This window comes from Styela clava, chromosome 2 (assembly GCF_964204865.1).
Source record: "Styela clava chromosome 2, kaStyClav1.hap1.2, whole genome shotgun sequence".
NCBI classification, from domain to species: Eukaryota; Metazoa; Chordata; class Ascidiacea; order Stolidobranchia; family Styelidae; genus Styela; species Styela clava.
Window position 1 is genome coordinate 27,220,993 of NC_135251.1, and position 27,966 is coordinate 27,248,958.

Genomic DNA, 27,966 nt, shown 5'->3' on the forward strand with positions numbered 1-27,966 from the left:
GTCAAGGGTCGGGGAAACCGACCATATGATAACTATTGAAAAATGAATTGCTTTCTTTATGCTGAAAATGTACATACCTTACATTTATTTGGACTTCTCCATATTGTAAAATGTATTTTCAGCTAGGTGCTTATTAGCATGTAAGAAGGTACCGATAGTGAATCTTGTCGACTTATCTTCACCCAGGAAAAATATATAATTATATAATTTAATATGGTGTGGCAAGTAATTTTTATTTATTTATTTTTTATTAACTACCAGTATGTAATTTTTCATGTTCCCTTTACTTAATAACTTCTATATGGTTGTGTGTGTGGGTGCGTGTGAGCGTGTGTGAAATATTTCAATTATTTTAGGTGAGTGAACACGTACCACATGTTCTTGGCAAAACCTTCCATCTTATATACATTCTGTACGTTTTAAACCTTATCTAAGGTTTTGTTCGCTCTCCTGATTTCATAATCAGTTTTTATTTATTTATTTTTAGCATTCATTTTATTGTTTTGCTGATTATGGAGTCGAAATAAACTTATACTTATATAAATCCTATCCCCATTTAAATTAACAGATTTTTAAAAGTTCCGAGCTAATTCAATAATTACGGTACAACTGCAGTGAGTGTTCAAGTGTTGGGTACGGTAATTGCGTAATTTGTCAAATGGGTGTTCCAGCATTCTTTCGATGGTTGAGTAAAAAGTATTCCTCAATCATCGTTCATTGCAATGAAGAGAAGGTGAATAAGTTTGAATAGGCCTAGGCTATTTATTTTCTATAAAAACACGTGAAAGTTTCGATTAATAGTGTATACCTTGTACTGTTATAACATTTTGTCCACTCTGGCAGACTGGGGTGTACTGCTGTAATACAGTAATATAAGCATTGTCATAAAATTAGCCGATATGAATTAAAATACTGCAGTACTGGAAGTACTGTAAGTACTGCTGTTGGCGCGGCGATGTGGCTCAACGGGCTAAGCGTTAGGAATACGCTAGCCACCACACCTCTAATTACTCTGCGTGGGTTCGCAGGTTCGAATCCCATGCAGGGATGGTTATGTGCGAGAGGATTGCTGGACTCCTCGCCGTCGTTGGGTGGTTCACGGAACCGCTGGTCGGTTACGGCTTCCTCCACCACCAAGTCCATGCTTCCGAAAACAAACAATACAGTAAAAACTAATCCCATACCCGACTTGAAATGGTAACCGGACGAGAGGCCGTGGTTCGCCATATGGATAAGCCGTCTTATCGGCTTTCCTCTCCCCCGGGATAAATATGTAAATCCTATCCTATCCTAATACAGTAATATAAGCATTGTCATAAAATTAGCCCATATGAATTAAAATACTGCAGTACTGCCTGATGAGGACTTTGTTTTTTTGATTAAATATATTTTCAGAAAAAAGAAATCAATGGAGTGGAAATTCCTGTTGACACAAGTTCACCAAACCCGAATGATGTAGAATTTGACAACTTATATCTTGATATGAATGGAATCATACATCCGTGCAGTCATCCAGAAGATCGGTAATCTTTAACAATGATAATCTGAATAAAAAATATTTTTGAGTTTTATAATTAATAATATTTTTATTTTTATAAGTTCTGTAAGTCAAATTTTGGCATATACTTGGTCAACATTGTGGGATGGGTTTTTTAAGTAGGTACGAGTTGTCAAATTTCTTGTACGTCTGATACTGATATTTATTATAAATTTATGAAGACATTGTTTTTCTTTAGTATTAATTTTCTCTTTGTCCATTCTCTGAAATATACTCGTATACAATATATTTACATTTTTATTTAATAGTTGTTACTTTACATTTAATCAACATAATGTCAATTATTATTTATATTTCCGATCTGATATGTGCATGTAACCAGTATTCAATTATTTTCAGACCGGCACCCAAAAATGAAGTTGAGATTATGTTTGCTATTTTTGATGCAATTGACAGAATATTTGGTATTGTTCGACCGAGACGTTTGTTATATATGGCTATTGATGGTGTTGTAAGTTTTAGTTTAATTTAAATCAATACGTATTGTAAACAGCCTACTGGTTGTCTACTGGTACCATATGTAAAACTAGCACTTTTTTTATTTCTATGTATATCATGGATGCTGTGCCCAAATGACTGGTTATATAAAATCGAGTCAAAAGCCTTAATGACTCCATTGGTCCTTCATACTTACATTTCAATATTTTTCAAGGGTACATGAATTTGCTTCGAAAAATATATATTAATAACAAACAAATAGCAATTGTATCTCTACCTCGAGGCGAGAAATAATTTTTTCCTACTGATTTGTCAAAATTTGGGTATGGTCTTTCGTAAAATAGAATTGTCTCCTGATTGGTTATGTAGGTAACTAAATACCACACAATTCTAATCATCTAGGCACCTCGGGCAAAAATGAATCAACAAAGGTCGAGAAGATTCAGAGCTTCCAAAGAATCAGCGTGAGTAATTCAAATTAGTATGACATTTAAAGGCAGTTGTTTTCATCTTTTGTTGATTTTAAGAGGGCGTTCATGGGCACATTTTAGGTGGTTGCTTATATAGTGCTATGATTTAACCCTTATTAGTGAACAGAATTACCATTTCTCAACAAAAATGGGTGGAATGAAACAAGACACGAAGTGAAATCTCTTTATGTGACATGGATATTTTTTTCAATTATCGGTAATATTCATTTTTTCATGATTCCTTGTAACATTTTTCTGAAGTGAAGCCAAAGATTTGAAAGAAGAAATAATTTCTGAATTGAAAGAAAGAGGAGCAACACTTCCAGAAGATGACCCCAAAAAAGAAAGATTTGATAGTAATTGTATTACTCCTGTAAGTATATGCTTCATCTATTTAAAATCCGCTTGTCGATATAGAAGAAATTCTTTTATGCACTCATATATTAATCTTTAGACACAAATAAAACCTGTAATATACAAAACTCATTTCTTAAGGTATATCGTGTGTTTGAAATTAATTCAGCCCAAAAGGGTGGACTTCTTGTCTCACAACATTAAAATGCTTTTCACACACTTGATGTAAATTATTCCACCATATGCATGAAGACCAACGACTGCGACTGTGAAACTCAATGCGTTCTAAAATTTATACTTTGTTTTTATCCTCGTTTTTATTTTTTTACGTAAAAATATAATGGGGGATTGAAATATTTTCAGGGTACAGAATTTATGTTTCGTCTTGCTGCCTGTCTACGATTCTACATTCAAGATAGAATTAACAATGATCCTGGTTGGAAAAACATAGAAGTAAATATTTTTGAATCAGCAAAATGTTATTACAGAAATTTAAAATATTGTCCTGTAAATAAGCTTTTCCTGATAGTATGGTAGTTGTTTAACCACTGTTTCAAACTATTATAATTTCATGAAAAATCATGAATTTTTTAACAAAACAAACAGGAATTTTTGACAAATTTTAAATAAGTTGGCAGGGCTTAAAAAGTTTGACGACCACTGTTCTAAATTGATAAATTTGTAATTTCGAAACTCACATGGAAACCTTCATATGGCAAAATATTATGTCTTGTTATTTAACAACATTCATATTGAAATTTCAGGTTATTTTATCTGATGCAAATGTACCAGGTGAAGGTGAACATAAAATAATGGATTTTATTCGACGACAAAGAGGACGAGAGTCTCATGATCCCAACACACATCACTGCATTTGTGGTGCTGATGCCGATTTGATTATGTTAGGTACGTTTGGGAAAATTAACATTGTATAACACCATTACTGATATCTTAGCTATCCTTTTCAAAGATTTTGCTGCATTATTTTTAAAAATTCAAAAGTAGATTGTTCAAATTTCAAAGAAATTTTTTTAATTTTTTGTGGTTACATACTCATTTAGAGCATATTACATTCTTTGATTTTGAATGCTCAGTATTGCACTTTATCTTCCGGTAAATGATAAGCAGTGATGGCGTTAAGCTCTCAACCGAATTACTGTCCCAAATACACCCTGAAACAGTTCAATCAGGTAACATCAATAATTATTCAGTTTATCAAAATCCACCATAATAGGAGTTAGCTTTAACAATGTTATCGTAGTGAGGCGTATACAAATAATTATACATATGGCATGTGTGATATGATTTGAAATTTAAAGCTTTCTTGCCTGTGAGGAATGGAGAATTGAAAACATATTTGGCTATTCTATTTAATTTTAACATCACTGGTGCTTCTCTGCATTATGAGATAGTCTCACTTGTTCAGATTAAGATTTATAAAATCAAAACTTGTGTAAAATATAAAAAATTTTGACTGTGTAAGTACTGTGAAATTATACGGGTATATTTGATTTCATATGTGTTCTATTATTTATCTGTTTCAAATTCTAATAGCAACACTTTTTGGACATTACCAGATTAAAATAGTGGTCTCAGCTGGATTTAATGCTTGAATAATTATCCAATTGCAGGTCTTGCTACACATGAACCATATTTCACAATTATTCGTGAAGAATTCAAACCTAACCAACCAAGACCTTGTGGAATTTGTTCTCAATATGGACACGAAATGGAAGATTGTTGTGGACTTCCCAGAGAAAAGCAAGGAGAACATGATGAATTACAAAAAACTCCAGTCGTCACTACAGATTATATTTTTATCCGATTAAACGTTGTACGAGAGGTATGAAATCTTGTCACTTGATAGCCATCAATGACATGAATAAAAACCATCAGTTACACTGGTATAAGTAATGATTTTTAGCAGCCATTGGACCATCAAAAGATAAGGAGTTCGAATATAACATTTTAGCGCTCCAGAATCCTCGAATTTTCCAATTTCCATATTTTCACAGATGTCTATATATTCAATTTTCACATTGCATACATGTATTTATTTTTATCTTTTCATTCCAAAGAAAATTTTACAAATGGCTTCTGATATGTATCATAAACTATTTTCGGAAGGTCGAACGTGGTTTGAACCCAAATATTACAAAAACATATTATTGTGTATTTTGAACAGTTGTCAACTGCTCTCATAAATTGTGGTTTTGCCAGCATTTCTTTGGACTCTATAAATGTATTTTTATATTATAGTATCTGGCGAGAGAGATGGCGATGCCTGGACTCCCATTCAAGTTTGATTTAGAAAATGTTTTAGATGATTGGGTTATGATGTGCTTCTTTGTTGGTAATGATTTTCTACCTCATTTACCATCGCTTGAAATCAGAGAAGGTGCAATCGATAAACTAGTGCGTCTATACAAGGACATTGTACATAGAACTGGGGTAATTTTTTTTTATTATTTTCAATTTTTGTGCTGTTTAAACTCAAGAGGCTGATTATCTATTATGTATATATTGTGAGGTTTTCTTTCACATTCTTCATAGATGAGATCATGGCTCCGACTGAGCACTCTGATATGAAGGCAATAATAACAGTATTTCAGAATTTCACAACCTGCTCAATTTACAATTATTGGAATCTGACAGTATTCAGCAGGATAATTTTATTTCAAATTTTCAGGGATATCTCACAAAAAATGGAATTGTGAATCTTGGAAGAGTGGAGAAAATAATGCGAGGAATTGGTGAAATGGAAGATGAGATTTTTCGAAGAAGACGACAAAATGATGTCAATTTCAGAGAAAGAGAGGTGAATTTGAAAAATTATCAAATCATTTAAAATAGAAAGTGGATAAATTATATTTCCAAGCTTCTATCAGTTTTTTTTTAAACTCAAGCATTATCCTGAAACATTTTGAAACAGATATTCATGATTTTGTATAGAAAAAGTTATAGAGGTCTTAAGTGTCCAATTCCAAACCTTGGTATATTTAACTGCATGAGCAGCAAACTTAATTCAAAATCTGTTGTAAAACAGTTCATAAAAATTGGATACTATTTGTTAAAACAATTGTAAACCCACAAAATGTTTGTGGGTGGATAGTAGACACAGAAACCTTTTTAGAAAGCAAAAAGAAAAAGAAACAATTCAGAGAAACCTGCATACATACCAGGTGGTCAATTTGAACCGACGCCACTGGGCCGTGGACAACAACCTGCTGCGATAAGAAATGTCAGACAGACTGCTTATGAAATGAGAACACAGGATTTAAAGAATAGGGTGAGGAAATGTTTTTTTTTCTAATGATAGAATAACATTTTTTTTTTGGATTTCTAGAATTTATAGGATTCAAATGAATTTTGAATTTACTCAAGGGTCAGGAACCTGTGTAAAGATGTGACCCTTGTTTACATATAACCAAAATGAAACCTTGAACCTGGTTCTCACTGCGACCAATTTTGTTACTTTAGGTTACTCCTTAGAATGGTGTTGTGGACAATTGAGTCTGTAGTTCTCATCCTTTTTTGATATATTCCTCACATTGTCTATTTTGGATCTCTTCACCTCTCCCTCACTTTGTGTATTTCTGTTATTTGTTCAATTTTCCCAAAAAAAGCTTAGCTAATGCCTCTCGCAACTTGCATGCTGGCTTATGCATAGTTTGAATAGTCTATATTGTGTGCATATATATGTATTACATTAATACTGAATAACTAAACAATATTACTGGAACTACATCAAATACAATGAAATATTTCAACATTTTCCTCCCCAAAACAACAAAACTCCTTTCTATGAAGGAATTCCTTACCAATCGCGAAATGCTGAATTATATGAAATAAAACCGATTAACGATTATCATATATTGTCATTATAGGATGCAGCTTCAGCTCTACGTTCTATGCTGAAAGAAGTTCCTGATGGAGAAGCAGCAGCATCATCATCATCATCATCTATCTCAAGTACATCTAAACTTGCAAAGAAAAGGAAGGTTGTTTTGAAATTCTCAATTTGTTCTTTTTGACACTATTCATAGCTCTCCTAAAAACTTTTATCATTCAATGGATTGTTGTTGATTAAGGCGTTCAATCACAGTATACTTTTGTATTTGAATATTTCGATTCAGTCTACCATTAGAAATCAAGGATATATAATCCAAGAAATCTATACTTGATTCCCAAACAACGAATCATTTTGAATTCCTCCTTGACAAAATTTCGACTGCTGTTCCAAGTTGAAGAAAATTTCGGCGATGCCTCCACCACCCAACTCTGTGAAAACTAAATTTTGACCACAAAAATATGGTGTATGTAGAATTAGCTTCGGGTAATTTTATGTTGAGAATGATTAGTCCACTTATTGCTCTTGTAATTTGCGTGTGAAATTAAACTTGAATTACCACCATCAGAAAAGTTGAAGGTTTGAATCCAGTGGGCCGTGGGGTATAAATATGTGTGAGAGGATTGCCATAGGGTGATGGTTCACACAATCACTGGTCAGTTACGCTCCCCCCATGAAGTCAATGCATCTGAAAAAAATAATAATTAGCCACATACATGGACATGGAGTGATAACCTGATGAGATGCCATGGTATGATTAACCCTCCCTCGTATAATTATGAAATTCCATCCAACATTCTGACGTTTGGTTCTACAACTCCAGAGTATTCCAAATTTCTCATCTGGCTCTGAATTTGGAGCAGTTTCAGAATGACACCAACTCTTCTATATTATTGGAAACATTAATTACTTTTCCCTACTTTACAGCTATTATAGAAATATACGGTAATTTTCATGTAATAAACACTGAAGCAAAATATGTTTTTCAGATGAAAGACGAAGAAGATGATGAACCACAGGATGATGTTAGGTTATGGGAAGAAGGATGGAAAGATAGATATTACAGAACTAAATTTAATGTTTCTTTAAAAGTAAGTGAATTCATGATTTACTATTACTTAGCCCAAGATATTTAACAAAACAAAATATTAAGTTGGCAATTCATGTAAAATGAAAGGAGCAAAAAGGAGCTCAAAATAATGATAATGATAAGAAAAATATTTTGCTGTTTTAAACTGGGTTTATAAAACTGATTGCTAAATTACATTTCAAAAATTGTAATTACCTAGGTGTATTTAGTGGCCGCTTTTCAGACTTGTCTTTGGAATGAAAATGTGAAACACAGTTAATAAAAAATATTCCACATGCTATCTAGTGCAAAACAGTAAAAGTTTTCACCCATCCACTCCTTAGTGCACATTAGTCACAATATCGACGAATAATTTAATGCAAAAAGGTCTAATCTATTTTATCTTCTCATATCAGCCCGGGGTAGCAAGAGGCACATAATATACTATTGGATATTCGAATAGGGATTGGAAATATTTACAGTGTAAACCAAAAAAACATATCGCATACCGGTAATTGAAGAAACTTTATTTAACACTTGTATACCTTAACTTCTGTAGAATATGTTTTAAATGACCTGTGTTTTGTTTTTGGGGTCACGATGTAAATATCCCTATTTCTAACTTCGTATATGGACATTACTGATGTTGTTCTGAAAATTTATTATTATACGTATTGTTTTTATTCCACATAGGATTATGAATTTCGACGTCGTGTTGTCAGATCTTATGTTGAAGGTTTATGCTGGGTTTTGTCTTATTATTATCAAGGTGAGGGTAATCATTTTTTTCTTTAGTCGATATGCTGAATTTTCTGAAGTCAGAATTTTAGATTTTTCATAATGCTACTAATCAAAGACAAAGTTTTTTGTTATCAAAATTTAGTTTCGTCAGCTTGTGGTTTGCCATCTGGAAAATATTAATAGCTTTATGGTTTTAAATATGGATTATTTTATTCCAGGTTGTGCGTCATGGAAATGGTTTTTCCCCTTTCACTATGCACCTTTTGCATCTGATTTTGTTGATATTGAATCTGTTCCAAACACATTTCCAACGACCACAAAAGCTAAAAATCCATTGGAACAACTAATGTGTGTATTCCCAGCTGCTAGTGGAAATTTTTTACCTGATTCGTGGCGTGAATTAATGTATAGCCCAGTGAGTATAAAAAAATCACTCAATCAATCATTTTTGTACTCATTACAGTGGCTGTTTAGAGCAAAAGTAGATAAATTTGCCATATAAAAAATTGTCTACTGGCAGTATTAATAAAATTCATTTGGAATGAAATATTGATAGATAATTATTGTAGCTTTGACAAATCACTGATAGAAACTTGCAGAACTACTTAAAAGAAAAGGATCTATAATTTATTCGAAATTTGAGTAGCGGACTATGCATTCACAGTGTTAGTATATGTGCGGCGTATACTCAAGGGCATTACCCCAAAAGGACGAAACCTGAAAAAGCTGTTTTAATAAGAAAATGTATATTTTGGATTTATAAACCCACCATAATTTTGAAAAAAAATTTTAAGAAACAAAATTCTTAATTTTACTGCACATTGGTGGTCTCATGTGTGGAGCCTCAGTGCAAAGTGATATGATTATTTCTCATATTTGGTCATGTTCATTTGTACAGGATTCACCTATTATAGACTTCTATCCAAACGACTTTAAGATAGATCTTAATGGTAAAAAATATGCATGGCAAGGAGTTGCTCTTCTTCCATTTGTTGATGAAGATAGGATGATGGAAACACTTGACACTGTTTATCCTAACCTTACACCAGCAGAAAGTGAGTTACATATATTGTATTGAGTGAAATATGGTCATAACTCAAAGTACATTTTCTTACAGTAGGCTACCTGCCCGAAACAGTGCTTTCGAATCTAGGTTATATACACTCGGTTGGTCATATGCAAGATACTGAAGGATTGGATGATCCCAAAAGTTTGATATTCAAAATTTATTCTGGAATAGTAGATTTAAAATTTTCAAGACCCGTGGCCCTCTTCCAAAGACTCAACATTTTGGCTTACTCGCTCTTTTGTGAGAGTATTAAGTTTCGCTTACTGCGTATTTCCATCACAGTTATTTTTATTTTATGCTCCACTGTAATATAAAAAGACAACAAAAAAGAAGATATACATTACAGTCAATGTATCAAACAAATCACAATCAATTAAATTGGACCTTGTGATTTCCTTTGCCCGTGGACCCCTGGGGGAAACGATGGCTCATTTTGAAAAACTCTGTATGAGCAATTGATTTTACTTTGATTAAATTTGCTATAAAGTCAAATCAAATGGAGTAGAGAAGCAGCAATTTCGATTATTTGGTTTCCCTGAATAACATGTTTTAAATGAAACAATTTTTGAATTTTATCTAACCCGAATGCCAACACCTACCTAATGATACTTTCAGTTTCCTTTTTTTTTTAAGGAGTGGAGTATAAAAGTGATGAATTAATAATATCCATCTGTATCTTCATCGTACACAGCTTGAACTTCTGGCTCGGCAGTTGGGGCCTCGTGCTAACTGCAAAGCATTACACTTGACAACGCACTTCTGATTACCCTACGCGAATTCGAATTGTGTGGGGGTAATTATATTTGTGATTAGTTAGCTTCTCGTTGTCGCAGGGTGGTTCTCCATATGATTGAGCTGTTTTTTCGGCTTTAGTTCCATCAGGTATAAATGTAAAAATCCTAATCCTTATTAATTGATCGATTCTAATAGGCAAAAGGAATGAACTTGGAAATGACAGAATATTTGTTGGACAACACCATCCTCTACATTCATATCTGAAAGGATTATACGAGGGTCAGTGTGCACAAGATGAAGAAAATGCTGCAGAAATTGATCCCAAATTAGCAAAAGGAATGTCTGGAACAGTTTGGGCCGATGAATTCTGTAATCCTGATTCTAAGTGAGTGCGAAGTGTTAAGACTTAAATATGATGGCATCGCCGGTTAAAATCTCAGAATCAAATCTCATGCCACCCCACCACATCACTAGGGTTCAATGACTTAGATGGGAAATGCCGAAGTGGAAAGATTTTGTTCCTTCCAAACTATAGCTTCTTACCTTGTGCAAAACCTCAGGCTCATAAAAACATTGTGTAAAAACACTGATAGTGTGTACCACATCCACCACCATACTTTATCATTATTTTATAGATTTCTCGAATCTCCTCTTGAAGGTCTAGAATCATTGAAATGTAACAATGTATTATCAATGTGTTATAAAGATCCTCAATATCCTGAAGGACATATTTTTGAAGCCAAATTACTGCCTGGTGCCAAGTAAGTTATTATGAACTTTTTAGTTTACTTGAAAGGAAATCAAATACACTGAGGAAGATAAATGTTATGATGGTCCTATAATAAATCCACAATTGTAATATTTATCTGGCTAGAGGTAAGCTTGTGGTTATTGTAAAAAGGGTAAATGATCGGCAAGAACAGCTCACAAAATTTTGTGGGGTTATGAACTTATGCATAAGTTGAAAATAAGGCCTTTATATATTGAAAGGGTCTGAACATCGCTCCCATCTTTATCGTTGCAACTATTTGTTTTTGTTATAGATAGCAGTATAGAATTTTTATTAAAGAATTATCATAATAATTGTAATGAAAAACTTTAATAGGGTGCAAAAAGTCAATAAGGAGGCTTAGTTGTACAACGAGGCACAGTCTCTCACCCAGTTACCAATCCTGTTTCATGCATGGGAACAAGTACCCAGTTATTTGTTCAGATGCATGGAAGGTGACATAGTTGCACAAAGTTATTTTCCACACGATTTGAACCCAAAATATGATCCAACATATAATTAAGCCGTCTTATCGTCTTCCCCCCTACCCTGTAAATTAAATCCTATCTTAAAAATTATTTTATTTCCCGCCACAGAATTCCTGCCCCTTCGGTCAAACCTGAAGACTGGGATAGATATAATCCAAATCAAGGATGGAAACCAAGAATTGGTTTCAACCCAAACCGAACTAACCGTGCACAGTTGGATGCTTCTGGCCATCGTCATTTGCAACATAATTTACCGAGACAACGTTTTCCACCTCCTGATAACTATGGAAGACAACAACGTGGTGGTTACCAAGGAAACAGTTAGTGTTATAAATGTTTATATAAAAAAAAATTAGTAGTAGAATGACAGTTACCATTTTTTCACACAATTTGTGAAGTTAGAACAATTTTTACAGAATTATACCACCATAGTTGAAGTCACACACAGACATGAAGTAGGGGGTGTTGACTAAAAATATTTTTGTGTATGTGCATATTGGGAAATTAATTCATGGTATACTCGTGGATAAACATTGAACTGTGTTAATTTACAGTAGTAATTTCAGGAAAAAATTTGTCGACATTTTGCTATATACTGTTTTAATTAGGAGAATACATTTCTTCCGAATTTTTCATGGCTTAGTGCTCAAAGCCTAGACTTAAAGCTTGACCATCACAGGTCAAAATCTCGGGTCCAAATCCTATGCCTACCGCCTCACTAAAGGTGTAACAAGTTGGGTAGCAATGTTAAATCGGGATGATTCTTGTTTTTCCAAAAATGAAGTAACCCCTTCGGAGTGAAAGGCGTAGAAATTCGTATCTCATTTTTCAGGAAATCAGGGACATTATGCTTGGGGTTCTGGGAATCATAGAGAAAGAAACGGACAAAATTCCTATCATAATCAGGGACAATCATATGGTAGAGGTGGACGTGGATCCCATGGTGGATATGATTATCACCAACAGGTATATACATATATATTTAAGCAGGAGGTTTAACGGACCATCGCTTCTATACCAATCTTAAGTTAAAAAACAGAGCACAATCTATGCCATGAAATCAGAAAAGCTTTATTGAAATCCAATATTGAAACACTGTAATGATCATAAAATAAACGATGATAGGATGAAAACACTCAAATGATATTTTGTTTTTATGTGGTGATTTGCAATTGTTTATTGGTTGAAGGCTGATAATCTATCGATAAATCAAACTTTAGAATAGATACAAAATTGATTATCTGGTGAATTCAACACTGCATCTTGAAATACAGGGTAGCCAAATAAACAGGACCTGGGTCATTTGGAAAATATTCTAGAAAGTACATAACTTTTGGTGCGAAGATTCTTAGATTACTGTAACTTTTGGGTATTATCATACACAAACAAAAGTGTTACATCAATTTTCTTCATTTTCATAGAAGTAATCTAGAATTTATGGATTCTGTTTTTGAGTCTTCCTTCAGTTTATTTCTGGCGTACTAGTTCTGTGCGAGTCTTATTCCATGCCATGCACCTCCCACAACAGAACTTACTTTATAACAGGGAATGCTTTTTCTCAGTTTTTTGTTTACAATTTGTATCACAGAGGCAAAGAGGGTACGATCAACATCGCCATCAAGGACCGATGCGTGGTGGACCCAGACATCAACACTATCAGCCATATCCCAGTAGAGGTGGATATTCACAGTATGGCAGATATTGAAAAATTCCTCAGATAAACTCAAAGTGGCCTAAAATTCAAAATATTGTTCCTGTGCATAGGATAGTTCGAAACAGATGAATTTTCCAGCTTTGTGCGTTTTTATCATCTGATTTTTGTCTCAAATTGATCTTGTTACAATTTTTTGGTAAATGATGATATAAAATAAAATGAATAATCTGAGATTTTTACTTTCGATAATCAGATTGCCACCGTCCCACATCTTGTTACACTGCATGGTATTAGTTGTCAAATTTTGGGAAAAATGAGATGGATAGATTTATTGATTCGTCAACCAAAAACGTAAGAGCAAAAATACAATTGAACAGACCAATGTTTTTTGTAAAGACTGATACGACCATTCGATTATCGAGTTTGTTCACCCAACCCAAATTATGTGTGGTAGAAATGCTGAACCCTCCTTGTTCTACGTTGTCACGCTGTCCTGTTAAAGCTCTTCTCACCATTACACTATCTGCGTTGCCATTTTCCTCTTTGTGAGTAAGAAAACTTTTGTGGCAGTTAGAAACAACTCCCGGCTACCTGTTCAGATATGGAAATAGCTGACCAATGTATTGTTGCTTATTCGTGGAGTTTGTTGTGGAGGAAGAAGTAACCAACTAGCCGTCACCAACGTCACGTAAACCACCCTATGGCACTGAGAAGTTCTGTAATTATCCCACACGGGACGCAACGAGCTGAGGTGGCGGTGACAAGCGTCTTCGTAATAATTTCGCAGTGCATCATCCGTCGAGACCATTGCGCACAAAGATGTGAGTTTTGTTAGAAGTGCAGTCAGAGTTGCCAAGTTTGTTTTCAACTCCTATAGTACGTTAGTTGTGTATGTACAGAGGCAGTTTTAGTATTTCATTTCTGACAAACTACTTTATGCAAACGCTGATCAGGGTCAAAGTTTTTCATTCCTTGTTCTGGATCGCTCGGATCTGGGGAAACCGAGAGCGCTGTTTTGGTGAAATTTTTGTAAAGTTCTCCTGTTTGTGGTTCATCAACTTGCCATTTAGTGAAGGCACGTTTTGGAATAGGTTCACCTGTCTGATATAAATTTGTAAGGGGCGTTATGGTTAAACCCGGAAGTAATATAGTGCTAGTGATCCTTCGATATCTATGGTTTCAGTAGGATTGTGATGCAAGTTTCGATTTTAATTAACTCAAACCATTTTTTTTATCCAAGCTCAGGTCAATTGTAAAGACCACGAAAGACATCCTATTCGAGGTAGGTGGTGTTAATTAGTCCCGGTACCAGCAGGTTACTAAAGTTTGTTGCTACTGTAGTGAAATAATGATATTTATCAACAAGAGAGCTATGCTCAAATATATGGACACGTAACGCCACATAGTGACAAACTCAGATGACGTCATAGCACGCAAAAAAAACGAATTCCATACAGCTCACCGGGATATTTAAATAATAAAGGTAATAACCTCCTAGCGAAAAAATTTATTCTTTTGGCACTGATAATTTCAAAGCAATTGGAACAGTATTCAAAACGAAAAGCCATTTTTTCTGTGACAAAGAACAACAACATAATACTAAAACGGTTCATAGGTTCACTCACATGTCCAATAAATCCACATGTATTTACATATTTATATTATTGTTTTAACTCCGAGCGCGCCTGAAGATCAAACTTGATCGGTCTTAGGTCGGAAAGACTGCGCGGCGGTGTGGCTCAACGGGCTAAGCGTTAGGAATACGCCCGCCACCGCACCTCCAATTACTCTGCGTGGTTCGCAGGTTCGAATCCCATGCTGAGATGGTTATGTGCGAGAGGATTGCTGGACTCCTCGCCGACGCTGGGTGGTTCACGTAACCGTCGGTCTGTTTCACGTAACCGTCGGTCGGTTAGGGCTTCCTCCACCACCAAGTCCATGCTTCCGAAACAGACAATATAACTAGTCCCATACCCAACTTGGAATGGTAACCGGACGAGCGTGGTTCGCCATATACATAAGCCGTCTTATCGGCTTTCCTCTCCCCCGGGATAAATATGTAAATCCTATCCGTTCCTACAATACTTACCAACGGGTTAACATCAAGGTCGATCCAAGTCGTTGTAGGATAATCATTGCCATTCGCATAAATTTGAGAACGCAGAATCCTCATGATAGCGTTGTATTCTCGTACTTTTCTAATCTGTGCTATGGTAGCGCCACTAGTGTTGCATGCGCTCGTTGCTTCATCAAAGTTCATCTTTTGACTCCCATTACCTGATTTTGTCCAGAATAACGTATTGTCGCTTGCAGTATAGCTCCCTAGAAATTGAACAGAAGTACTAGTAATTGTCAGGAAGATGATTTTTACCGATATATATATATAATACAAGAAGTAAAGACCAAAAACAACAACAACAACATAATAACAAAACAATTCATAGGTACACAACGTGTCCAATAACTGTACACAGAGATGTATTAAACGAATGAAATCTTAACTAAATATTAAATAATAAATTTCCAATTTTACCCCACTTGGCAGACGAAATTCTTGGCATTGTTTTGTTAAAAAACTTTTGGGACGAGTGAGTATACCAACAAACCGGTGTATCGAAAATGTCGTGTACCACTTGTACCATGTAGACCAATGGAACAAGGGACAAGTGTCACACGACATTTTTGCGATACCCCAGATTCTGTAGTGATTTATTACGCACATAATCAAAGATTTTAAAATGAATACATGTACCTATGAACATTGTACTTATCTTGGGCAGTTTTCGGGTCTAATGCAAGAAGGTTTTACGGCTAAACTGACGCCTGATTATTACCTAATAAGGATATTCCAAATAGAAACAAGAGAGCTATGCTCAAATATATGGACACGTAGCGCCACCCAGTGGCAATAATTTTGATGACGTCATAGCGGGGGGGAAAAGTAATAGCCTTCTGGAGAAAAATTTTATCTTTAACCACTGAAAATATCAAAGCAATTGGTCCAGTATTCGAAGAGAAAAGCGATTTTTTAAAAATGGAGACGGAGACAAATAACAATAACAACAAAATTTTGAAACGATCGTTATGGCCACTAAACGTGTCCAATAAGCATTAAGCAATGTCGTTCAGTGATCAATTGGTTATTGTTTGACTCAGGCATTGTTGAACTATTTGATATCGGGTGAAAAGTTCAATCTGGATAATTCCAACTTCGAGAAAGAAGAATCGCATTATGAAAATAGCAAAAAATTTGTAAAAAGTACCGAGGAAACACGTCAGAAAAATTCGTCATGTGGAATATAATTCTGCATTTTCGAATTTTTCGTATATGTGAGCGGTTTGCCCTTTTTTTCCAATCGCTTTTACAGTTGGATGAGTTAAAACTTCCGATATAGAAATGTTAACACTGCATTGCTATCTCAAGTAGAGTTTTTATCGGGTAATACACACGTTGTTGATAAGTATACGGGTTAGTTTGAATGTAAATTTATTTGCGCACTGTCCTTCATCCTTCGACTGAGACAATAGAAGACTATTATTAAAAATGTTTGATCTGGACAAATCTCAGATCGGGCGATAACAAAATCTCCGATTATATTGATAGAAATATGTATGATAGAATAGTTTTCTATGCCACCATTATGCACGCAGAAGGCGGTATGTATGTAACGAGGTCGTCAAAGATTGGTAATCGCCGTTTTTTTTTTTGTATTTTTTAAACCATAAATATACACATTGGCAACGACAAAACATTTCATTCATATAGTGTTAACAAATAGGTGCCATTTGTATTGAACGCAAACGATAATTCACGCGCATGCAAAATTTCTCCGGATAAACATTTTTTGGCCTCGAAACGAAAGCACTTTAATGATAATGATATATATAATGGAAACAAGTGGGACACGTGGAACACGCGGGGCAGGAGGGATACGACATTTTTGAGACACCCCCAACAAACCAAATCAATGACTCATTCAACTTGCAATCATTATTCCATTTTCTTTTACATCCTATTATGTTTACAGCTTTTATTGTGTTTATTGTGCCTATTTATTTTTGATTTTTAATATCGACCCTAAGGTCCAAAGTAATAGTGATGTTACCAATGAAAAATGATTGTTTGGCACCGCATTTTCCATACAATTACGGTTCAATGACAAAATGGCGTTCTATTTTGCAACTAGCCTATTTGTAGCCTCAGCTACACCAGTTATCAACAATACAAGGTTGTGAAATAAATTATTTACCTGCTGCTAAACTTTCACCGTATTTGTCTACATTCTTTCCAATTGATGTTATTGTTTTCGACAAAGAATCGAAAATCGTTTTATACGTAATGTTTATAGTTTCCAGTTTGTTTGATTCGGCGAAAATGAGCTGATATGTTTTGTTGCTTTGTTCCTCTATAAGTTCCTTGAAACTGACTGGTGAATCATCCATATTTGTTTTCTCTCGGGAAGATTTGTCTAAAATATAGAAAAAATATAACTAAAAATAGGGCGCTCTAGAAGTATGTGTACCAATATGGAGGGAAGGGAAGGGTGGGAAACGTTGGGACAATTTTTTTCTTCTGCATATTTTGAGCCGTTTATTCTGCAAAATCATTCCACTTTGCGGTACTAATGTAGAGAGGGCTAAATGTAGTCTTTATTCAAGGACTAAGAAATTTCCTTGCGACTAGGCTTGCACGTAATTTACGGATTTACGGAATTACGGAATTATTTCGAGTTACGGAAGCGAAGTTACGAATTACGTAAAGTCGTAATTATTGGTCGAGCGCTTTCGCGATTGAAACGAGCTCTCTTCAGAGCAGTCAATTCTGTCGATTGTAAAAAATTAAAGTTTAAGTAAAAGAAGTTAGAGTTCCGGTATTCGCAGCCGTTTTTCTCTCTCTTGTTAGGCAGATGGGGAAGGGATAACGCGTCACTTACTAACCTATTATCAACTTATCTAGGATGGCCAATGTACATTTTAACCGTAGATAAGGAATAGAATTGTGTTGAGACCGATGGACGTCAACACACCTGGTTTCAACTTCTTCGGGTGAAATGACTAAAGAATGTAAGAGATCAACTTATAAAACATGGTCTATTTGTAAATGCCGTGATAATTAATGTCGCGCTCATCAAGCAGCAATATAAAGACGGAAGAGAAATTGCGTAATGAACCAACGCAACTTAGTCTTTTCGGCATCGTTAAAGCGATTGAGACGGCAGAGAAACAACAATACGACGGGATTTCCCGTGTTTACTCTGCACGAGATCCATTTTCTATCACAAAATCTTGATGTTCTGTTACCGATTTTATCGTTATATATCTGTCCGGACTTGGCATTGCTCAATACGTTTTTCACAATGCCTCGCAATATGTCGGCCAAATATGATTACCTGTCTTTACCAAATGCGGCAACTTATTTTGATTTATCGTCGACTCGAATACCACCGGCACTCGACCAAACTTGTGTCAATCTTGGCAAATAGGATTGTCGACTTTAGTTAGAAAAATAAATTAATATTTTCATGAGTGTAAAATAAATGTCACAAAATGCATTGTTTTGCGATATAACTTTGTATTTTCGGAGAAGGCATGTCATATAAGTACGGTATTTTAAATAATGCGCAAATAATTAATATTTGGTCTAAATTTATCGCAAATAATGTTATAACTTTTAGGCCGCGAAATGATTTAATGTAAAATGAAGCATGGAATTCGGAATATCGTCAATAAGTCGGCATCAATAATTATTATAAAATGCTAACTAAGTAGTAAAGTCGGATATTCTAAAAAACGGTGAAATAACAAGTCTTCGTCGCGAGGCAAGCGAAAGTATAATCAAACGAAAGAATACGCTTGTAGTTGATTAATAAATTAGCAACCCGGAATTTTTATTTAATACGAAAGTCGTATTAATACGTTAATACGATTTTAAAAAAGTGAACTATCGTTTCTTAAATATATTACCAGTGTTGGTAATGATAAAATTGATCGCATAAAATTTGTTTATAAAGTGGATAAAAAAATCAAACCTAATACAAAAGATAAAAATCAGAATAAAATTATTTTGAATTCACTCCTTGATATTTGTCTTTAACATCTGTCGCCGGCGTGTAGTATTGCCGGGAATATGAAAACCAAACTTCGATGTCCCATTCGGAATAGAAGTGGATTAAATTGGTTGTTATGATAGGTTTAAATGTGTGAAAAAATATCGCAATTACGGGGTCATTACGTAATCGATTTGGCCGTAATTACGGAATTGATTTTTGTCAATTACGTGCAAGCCTACTTGCGACACACATCTTACCACCACAATGCTTTGAAAAACGTTTGTCAAGTGTCCCACTGGTGGGGCAGATTTGGACAGACCCTGGGGCACAAAAGGTCACTGTGTTAAATTCTATGAAGTATGCACATAGACAAAGAATCAGCACTATAATCTAAAGAACGGGAGGACTTGCGGAAGGAAGAGGAAGGATTCAAACATCGAACCGCAGACCGAATTTCGGATATAGTATAAGTGTGAAAGCTGATTTTCCACTGTGCCCCATGTCCCGAGTTTCCCCTAACTAATTTTATTCGCCTACTTTACATCAAGTCGTAATGTAAAGAAGCCTGTGAGCAGGGGGTATGTATATTCACTAACACAGACAGTCTATGAACTCGTAATAGAACTGAAATGAGAAAAATCAGAATAAAATTATGGTCTAATCCTAACCTGGTACACATACTACGGGAGTACGAAAAATAGGATCAATAAAAATCGTCATTATGGCATGGGGAAATAATCTAATTCAACATAAAAATCAAACCGCTAATTGGGAGACCCATGTGGCATAGCCACGTTGACCGATTTCACTGAATCTAAAATAACATACACTATTATACTATCAATTTCAAGGGTAATTCGGTCGTTGTTCAAATGTATCGCCCATGGCATTAGGACGTATAAAAAAGGGTAAAGCACTCTACCTACCACATGCAATATTCTGAGACAAACGTGCACGCATCATGTCAATAAGACGCGCCTATTAAATTTTGTCGACATTATTAAAAACTGCACTCGATCCAACCTGGTTTGGAATGGTCCCAGCCATATACCCATTATCGTGCCTAGTCCTGGTTATCGTATTCCTTTTTGATAATTGCTATTTTATTCTATCGATAAGCTAACGAATTAAAAGTTCACCAACATACACTATTCAAATATTTACCACAAAAAAGATGATTTTATGTTGTTTAATTTATGATTAATGTTGTTAGTGCAGGTAAATTCTGAATGAGTAAAAATCAAATACCTGTTGAAAGACAGGACAGAATTATTCCAGTCGCCAACGATCCACCCACAATAAATGATACAATCACTGCTAGAACAACATAACAACATTTTTTCTTTTTCGGTGTCTTGGTATCTAAAAATAAACGGAATATAAAAGTTGACAAAGACGTTGATGTTGAGCGGCTTAATATGGATGCAAATGGCATTACAATTTGTCGCTAACAATCGACCGACAAGGAAAAGTTTATCACAGTGAAAATTGTGTCTGTGGTTTAGATCAAATAAAACATTTTTCTACTATCATATATTCTATAATCAGGGTGGTCCAACACATCCGACACATTCCGTGCGGCCCCGCAGAACAATTTTAGCGTACACTACTAAACCATTGGCAGATATATATTTGTATTTATCAGCAGAACAATTTTGATATATTTTCAAACCATTTCAACTGGAATAGTCCTTTTCCTTATCCCGATGTCGGGATTGATGTTTGTTGAAATCACGGAATTTCATTGTTGTATCAATAAACGTCAAGACGGTGACTATATGGGAATGGCGTCCTGTGATCGGTACAAGGAGAATGAATTGTCTTGCTCAGACAAGTTCAAGCCGATGAGATGAGCTCGCGTCAAGTAACTCCTCATTTGAAGATACGTTTCGTGCCTTTATTTTAGCCAAAAGTCCATGTGACAGCAGTGACGAACCGCAGAGCTGACTTAGCGCCGCGCGATCCATTTTTTTTTATTTGGGTCCGAGGTCCCAACTTACACGGACTTGGTTGTTTTTGCCACATGTAATAAATTTTTTCAATTATAACAATTCATCATACAATGAGTGTAGAAAAAAAGGTGACCGAAGTAAACTGAGAAGAAACGTATTTCCTTACCCACAATTAGGGCTGTCCAAGCGAACCAAATATTCGAAATCGAATCGAATCGCAAATTATTCGAATCATTTTTCGGCTAATTTTCGAATCGCTAAAATTAGGTACCTGTACATAGAGCGGAAACCACCTTTACGGGATGTTTTTCATCGGGCAAGCGGCGGCGCTCCGAACTCAGACCACTCTTGCTCCCGGCTTAATTGGTTTCCCGATATTTCTCTCGCCTTCATTTTGTGATAAACATGTCATTACTAATGCCCACCCGGTGGCACGTGATTAGCCATTTCATGCATGGTCATCATAACAAGGTATAATTGGTCATGACGTTTTTGAGAGAGAACAAGGAGAAAAAGGAGACAATTTAGAAAACGATAGTTCTATAAATAGAATCGATTTGAAGCTGTTGAGTTAGTTATCATAGGAACATGGTACAGGCAACTCTAAGCTGAAACAGGTGTTTTGGGATCCTTATGACGGCAATACCTTCTTTGAATGGAATTTGTAATTTCTTATGATGGCATTACTGTATTATCCATCTATATACCAAGAGAAATAATTGCACTCTTGCATTTTGATGGCTTTTGTACACTAACAATATTATAGTCCTCAAATAATATTGTCATCAAACTAGCTTGGAATTTTTAAATGCAATTTTGAACTTGAGCAACAGTTTTATCTATATTGATGGCTGTTATTATTTTGCTGAAATTTACACAAAAAAACATAAGACTAGTGAATAGGATTAAAATAGCATCTACAGGCTTTACATGTCCTATTAAAACTGAATCCATCAAAATTGAGATTGCAATTTTTGAATAGTGCAATTTTTACTCTTAACACTCAACAGTTTTCGAGACCCAAATTTTGGAGTCCTCCAAATTTTTTGACCAGTTCATACAAGCGTGTGATCTCCTTTCATAAATCTGAAAACATTGTGTTGCGAAATACCAGCAGTAAATAAGATGTAACTGCACATACAATACCACAACATCGAAGGGCAGACGTTTATTGTATAATAGAGACAGATTTAATATTGCGCAATAATATTCAATTATTCGGTTCGATTCGGCGAAAATATTCGATTCGATTCGAATCAAAAAATTATTCGATTTTGGACAGCCCTACGCCACAATAACCACAGTTTCTGGTGTGTTTTGAAGTAATATCCGTCACGGAAGAATATAATTTTGAGCGACATTACAAAACCAAACACGAGAAAAGATACCAAAAATACCACGATATTTCTCGAGAAGAAATTTTAAAATAACTAGAGGCTTTATATAGTTTTCTTAAAAAATTGATTACAACGATAAACTCTTATTCTTGAATATATTTAAAAAGAGTAAACTCGCGATGTTTTGATCACTTTTGGATTTACTCCGACTGCGGCCCGCGAGACCTCCTCAAAAGTCTTCGCGGCTCTTCAACCTCGCACCACCATGTTCTTTCTATGTGATTATACCTTTGAAACTTCAATAGCAGTTTTGTTTAAATTTCAATCATTACTGTATTATAGCACTTATATAAAGCACTTTTTGTCATAGCATGGATTTTTTGAATACCTATACCAGGGTGGTCCAAGGTTGCGAGGTTGGCGGCCGCAAAAACTTTTGAATATGTCTCGCGGGCCGCAGTCGGAGAAAACCCAAAATTGATTAAAACATCGCGAGTTTACTAACTTAACTTTTATTTAGAAATGAGTGTTCACCGTTCTAATCAGTTTTTCAAGGAATATATATAAAGCATTCAGTTATTTTAAAATTGTTTTCCGAGAAATACCGTGGTATTTTCGGTATCTTTTCTCGTGTTTGGTTTTGTAATGTTGCTTCACAAGATATTCTTTCGTGACAGATATTACTTAAAAAGCACACCAGACACTGTGGTTTAACGTTGTTGTGGGTAAGGAAATACGCTTCCTCACAGTTTACCTCGGTCACCTTTTTTACACTCATTGTATGATGAATTGTTATATTTGACTAATTTTATTACTTGCGTAGCATGAGCAGGCCTGGCGCTGTCGTCAAAGAACAACCAAGTCCGTCTAAGTTGGGATTCCGCACCCAGTTAAAATAATTGATCGCGTGGCGCTAAGTCAGCTCTGCGGTTCGTCACTGCTGTCACATGGCCAACGCTTTTTTTACTAAGGCACAAAACGTCATTCCAAATGATGAGTTCCCTGACGTCAGCTTAAGGTACGAAGTTTAGAAAAGAAGCGCAACCCATCTTAGCTTGGTCCTGTCTGCACATGACAATCCATTCTCTTTGTACCGATCACAGGACGTCATTCTCATATTGGCACCGTCTTGACGCATAAAATTCCAACAATGAAATGCAACATTGAAATTCCGTGATTTTAACAAACATGAATCCCGACATCGGGATTGGGAAAAGGACTATTCCCAGTTGGAATAAGTTAAAAATAACTCAAAAATGTTCTGCCAATAAATACAAATATCTGCCAATGATTTAGTGCACGATATAATTGTGCTGCGGGCCGCACGGAATTTGTCGGCGGGCTGCATGCGGCCCGCGGGCCGCGGTTTGGACCACCCTGACCTATACCATTAGTCTCTTCACATGTTTTTATATTATTATATACATGACTTTGTAAATGTGAAATTGAGTGCCCGCGTACAAACGCACATAATTCAATTAATGGTTTCCAAATAATAGGTACGACGCAGTGATGTGATATCACAGCTAGAATTCCATCCCACTCTTAAACCCAGTCTTGTATGAATGCGTTTGGCGTCGAAGTCTCATGGAGGATTACAAACTATAGTATATGTTTCCTTGTTTCTATTACACCAGCGGTTCCAAAACTTTTTGTTTGTGCGGCGCCAAATTATCAAGAAACAAAAATCTCACGGCTCACTCACACGAAAAAAATGCTGCTTTTAAATAAAAGTCAATTTTGTGTTCGTTTATGTGTACTTTATGCCTTTTAAAGTTCTCAAACATGTAGGCAGAAGGCCAGCTTCTCGTCACTGCGCCTGAATTACCTTTGAAATGCTATAAATATCACTCATGTTAGCTAAACTCGGCAGATAAAGAAACTCGTTGAAACTACAGCTCGTGAAATTGCAACAAGCAGTTCTACATATACTGTTACGTAACAATAGATGCAGTGACTACGCATCAAATAGTATACTATACGACACAGAAAGGTAAAATGAATTCATTCATTCATATACTCAGCATTCAAAATACGATAAAACAGTTATAATGAATACAATCATATTTTAGTTATGTTCTGTTAATTTTTGCGGCGCACTTAGCAACTCGCCCGGGTTTTAGGCTAGACAAAGACTGTTCCTCGTTTGATTGCGAAGTTTTTGCAATATATAGTGCCCTTACATGGTCAAAAAATAACTATAAAGGGAATATACTTGTCATATCGGATTGTATGTCTGCTATACTCGCTATAAATAATAACTCGGATCAAATTAGTAATATATCTTCAAATATTCAGACTTGTCTTTTTGAGTTACAGGAACAAGGATGCAAAATCACACTACTATGGGCTCCAGGACATGTTGGCATTCCGGGTAACGAAGTCGCCGACAAAATAGCAAAGGTATCAGCGGCGAAAGTCGATGTGGACAAAAGATTATCCCAATCACAAAACAAAGTCAAATCACAAATTCGACAATTCTGCGCTAATAAATGGGATCAACATTTTATACAAAGTGACCAAGCGTTTCATTACAAGACAATTTTCCCCTTAATTGAAGACAGCATCAAGAATTCCACTTGGTCACCACGAATAATGGACAAAATTTTATTTCGACTTCAGACGGGACATTGCCGTTTAAATGGGCACCTCCATAAAATAGGATGCCATAATAATGGACTTCGCGATTTCTGTAATGATCCAGAGACAGTAGAACATTTTCTAATGAACTGTCGTGCATATAGAAATGAAAGACGCATACTAAAGATGAAATGCCGCGATTATGGCATTGAATTTCAACTCAAAGCTATCTTACGCGACCCTAGCATTTTCCCTGCTCTTGTTGATTTTGTGAAATCTACCAAGAGAGTACTATAGGTATATACAAAAATTTGATTTAAATTGTCTGGCGCAAAAGACTCAAATTGTTTAAAGCGCCATATATTACCATACCACACACACACACCTTCCGGGAACCGCTGTATTGCACTCTGCGCTTATTTGGCCAACTTACATTGAGTAGGTATCTGGCGATCGCGGATTTTTCCTGCTTCAGCATTTAAAGAAGTTTTCACTCCGTAAATTTCCGATGAATGATTGTCCACAGTAGATGTGAGAGTACTTAATTGTTTCCCAAGGTTTTCCAGAACAGCCTTCATGTTCAGAAGTTCGATTTCATAACCTGTTACCATGTTTAAACAATATACAATGTTCAAATACTTTTTTTAATAACCCAGTGGACGAAACGATAGCAAATTTATGAGAGAAGCAAGACACCGAAATCAAATACTAATGATTTACATTTTTGAATGTTAAAAAAAATTGCCAATGTTGGATTAAAACTTGCTTAACAAGTAAGTAGGCTATCATTCAAACAGTTCTGCAAAAAAGAAAATCACGAAACAACGCTGCAAATATATAATATCAAATATATATTATTTATTAATATAAGCAATGTCATACCATCTTTCATTGTATTTGACGTTATCGGTGCATTTACAGCAGCATTAGAATAATGTACAGCAAAACCTCGATCCGATGTATCTTGTTGCATCAAGAATAATAAAAGTTAATACGTTAATTAAGCGTGCTATTATTATATTCTCATATTATATCAGGGGTGTTCAACCTTTATTGCTGGAGGGCTAGATACAAGTAACTTGGTGAAGCTGCGGGCCCACCTCTATTTGAGATAGCTTTTCTAGCAGTTGCAGACATAAAAATTGTTTTTTTGGTAGCTAGTTTTGTTAATATGACAATGGCACTCAGGTAGTCTCTGCGACGCAAGGAGATTGGAATTGCTCGCTCGAACCAGATAACTTAACTGAAAACTCGTTTCCCATGGACACCATTCAAAATTGGCACTTCTCCGCGGGCCGCAGTTTGCAAACCCCTGCTATATATTACAATATCTTATTGAAATTACAGATTATGAATCAAATCTCATTAACAGATAAATATAAAAGCATTGAAGAGATGTGGAGTCACGGCGAAAGAATTTTCTTATTATGATTTCATGTCTATAATGTCCGAACGAATACCACTTTTGATCTCTTACATATATATATATATATATATGTATATTTGAACTTTTACCTTTTTCAACATTTTCGTACGTTTGGCCGGGTAAACATAACTTCATTGGCATGTAGATACCTGAATAGAAGGTTAACTTAAACAGAAATGAGTCTATATGAGATTCATTATATCTGTTATATTGCTTCAGTAAGTCAGTTTACCGATTCCTGGTTGGCTGTTGTAACTGCAGCTTTCATTGCGCATTATTGGAATAAATCTATGCAATTTTAGAAAGAATTTGAACTAATTCTTTATCACTATGTATAGACATGTTCCATTGCAATATTAATATACTATATACATTTTTCTCAAAATGCAGCGGACTGTACCGCGGCGGAATAGCACTTTGATCGGAGCAATTAAATTATTTTCACTTACCTGAGGAGTTTTGATCGGGGTTTGAACCAGTATCAAAATTTCTTGCCATCGAGTTTTATAATTTTGAGCTCTTTTATAAAAAGAAGTGTACGTATCGAGTGTTCAATACTGATGTTATAGTCATAAGTCAAGATAAGTTTATTTGTCGCAAAACATTAACAAATAATAGACTGACATGCAAGACATGCTCCTAAATCCAGCCTGTCTAACCTTTTTAGTGTCCTGAGCCACTTTCACATGAAGAAAATCATTGCATGCGCTAATGTTTTTACCAAAGTTGAATACCAGCTGATTTAGGTTAGATTTTACATAATACAAAAAAAGCAAGTTTAATTACATGAAATCAATGAAGTCAATATTTAATGATTACTGAGAAGGGTTGAGCAAAATATTCAAACATTAAAATAATGGCCTACTATTCGAATATCTATAACACATGACATGGACACGAACCGAACATCAATACAAGCACCCAATAAAGTAAGTCAAGTCAAGTCTATTTATTCAACCAGTAAAAAATATCACAGTATTAAATTACGGCAAAAAGATAATTTACACAGTTTTACTGGGGAAGGGAAGTCGCGGGGAACCAAATTGGTTATCGAGCAGCGACACCCGAGGTTCTAATATCTAATTAAAAAAGAAAGAATTCTGGAGTTTTGAAACTTCTATGCTTTATGCTGACGGTGAGCACCTAATGAAATATTTAATTAACGATAACCCAAACGATAGATATGGCCTACATTCGCTGTAGAAACACTCTATTTATGCCAGCGGTTCAGTCAGTCAGCCCGGTATAAAATTAGTAAAATGAAAAGTACGATTTACAGTTCTATTCTACAATCAACAGTTTTCAACACTAAGAACCTAACCTTCACTATAATTTTTCTTAGTATTGAAATATTTTGCCAGACCTTACAGTTAAAAGTATTGACTCAAACGTCACTCGCCACATGCTTGTTACTTTTTAACTTCCG

At 35.3% G+C, this 27,966-nt stretch overlaps 2 protein-coding genes across 3 annotated transcripts; one reads left to right on the plus strand and one right to left on the minus strand.

The window, feature by feature from the left end:
• Nucleotides 1–568: 568 nt before the first annotated feature.
• LOC120336325 (5'-3' exoribonuclease 2-like) lies at nt 569–13,426 on the plus strand. The gene is made up of 21 exons (XM_039403986.2): nt 569–733; nt 1,396–1,523; nt 1,898–2,009; nt 2,399–2,460; nt 2,728–2,839; nt 3,184–3,273; nt 3,585–3,726; nt 4,452–4,663; nt 5,080–5,271; nt 5,510–5,638; nt 5,954–6,109; nt 6,708–6,821; nt 7,660–7,761; nt 8,433–8,508; nt 8,699–8,895; nt 9,379–9,535; nt 10,480–10,669; nt 10,920–11,045; nt 11,650–11,861; nt 12,374–12,507; nt 13,130–13,426. Exons 1-21 carry the CDS (start codon nt 659–661, stop codon nt 13,244–13,246), a joined length of 2,835 nt encoding a protein of 944 aa, XP_039259920.2. The 5' UTR covers nt 569–658; the 3' UTR covers nt 13,247–13,426.
• LOC120335325 (uncharacterized) lies at nt 12,592–27,925 on the minus strand. Of its 2 annotated transcripts, none has more exons than XM_078110042.1 (8): nt 27,200–27,925; nt 26,630–26,689; nt 25,997–26,077; nt 25,548–25,715; nt 20,494–20,607; nt 17,446–17,664; nt 15,285–15,517; nt 12,592–14,296 (listed from the first exon to the last, which is right to left on the minus strand). In XM_078110042.1, exons 2-8 carry the CDS (start codon nt 26,679–26,681, stop codon nt 14,111–14,113), a joined length of 1,053 nt encoding a protein of 350 aa, XP_077966168.1. In that variant the 5' UTR covers nt 26,682–26,689; nt 27,200–27,925; the 3' UTR covers nt 12,592–14,110. The 2 variants fall into 2 exon arrangements, with proteins under 2 accessions (XP_077966168.1, XP_077966167.1); XM_078110041.1 differs by having other exon boundaries at nt 26,990–27,925.
• Nucleotides 27,926–27,966: the final 41 nt, after the last annotated feature.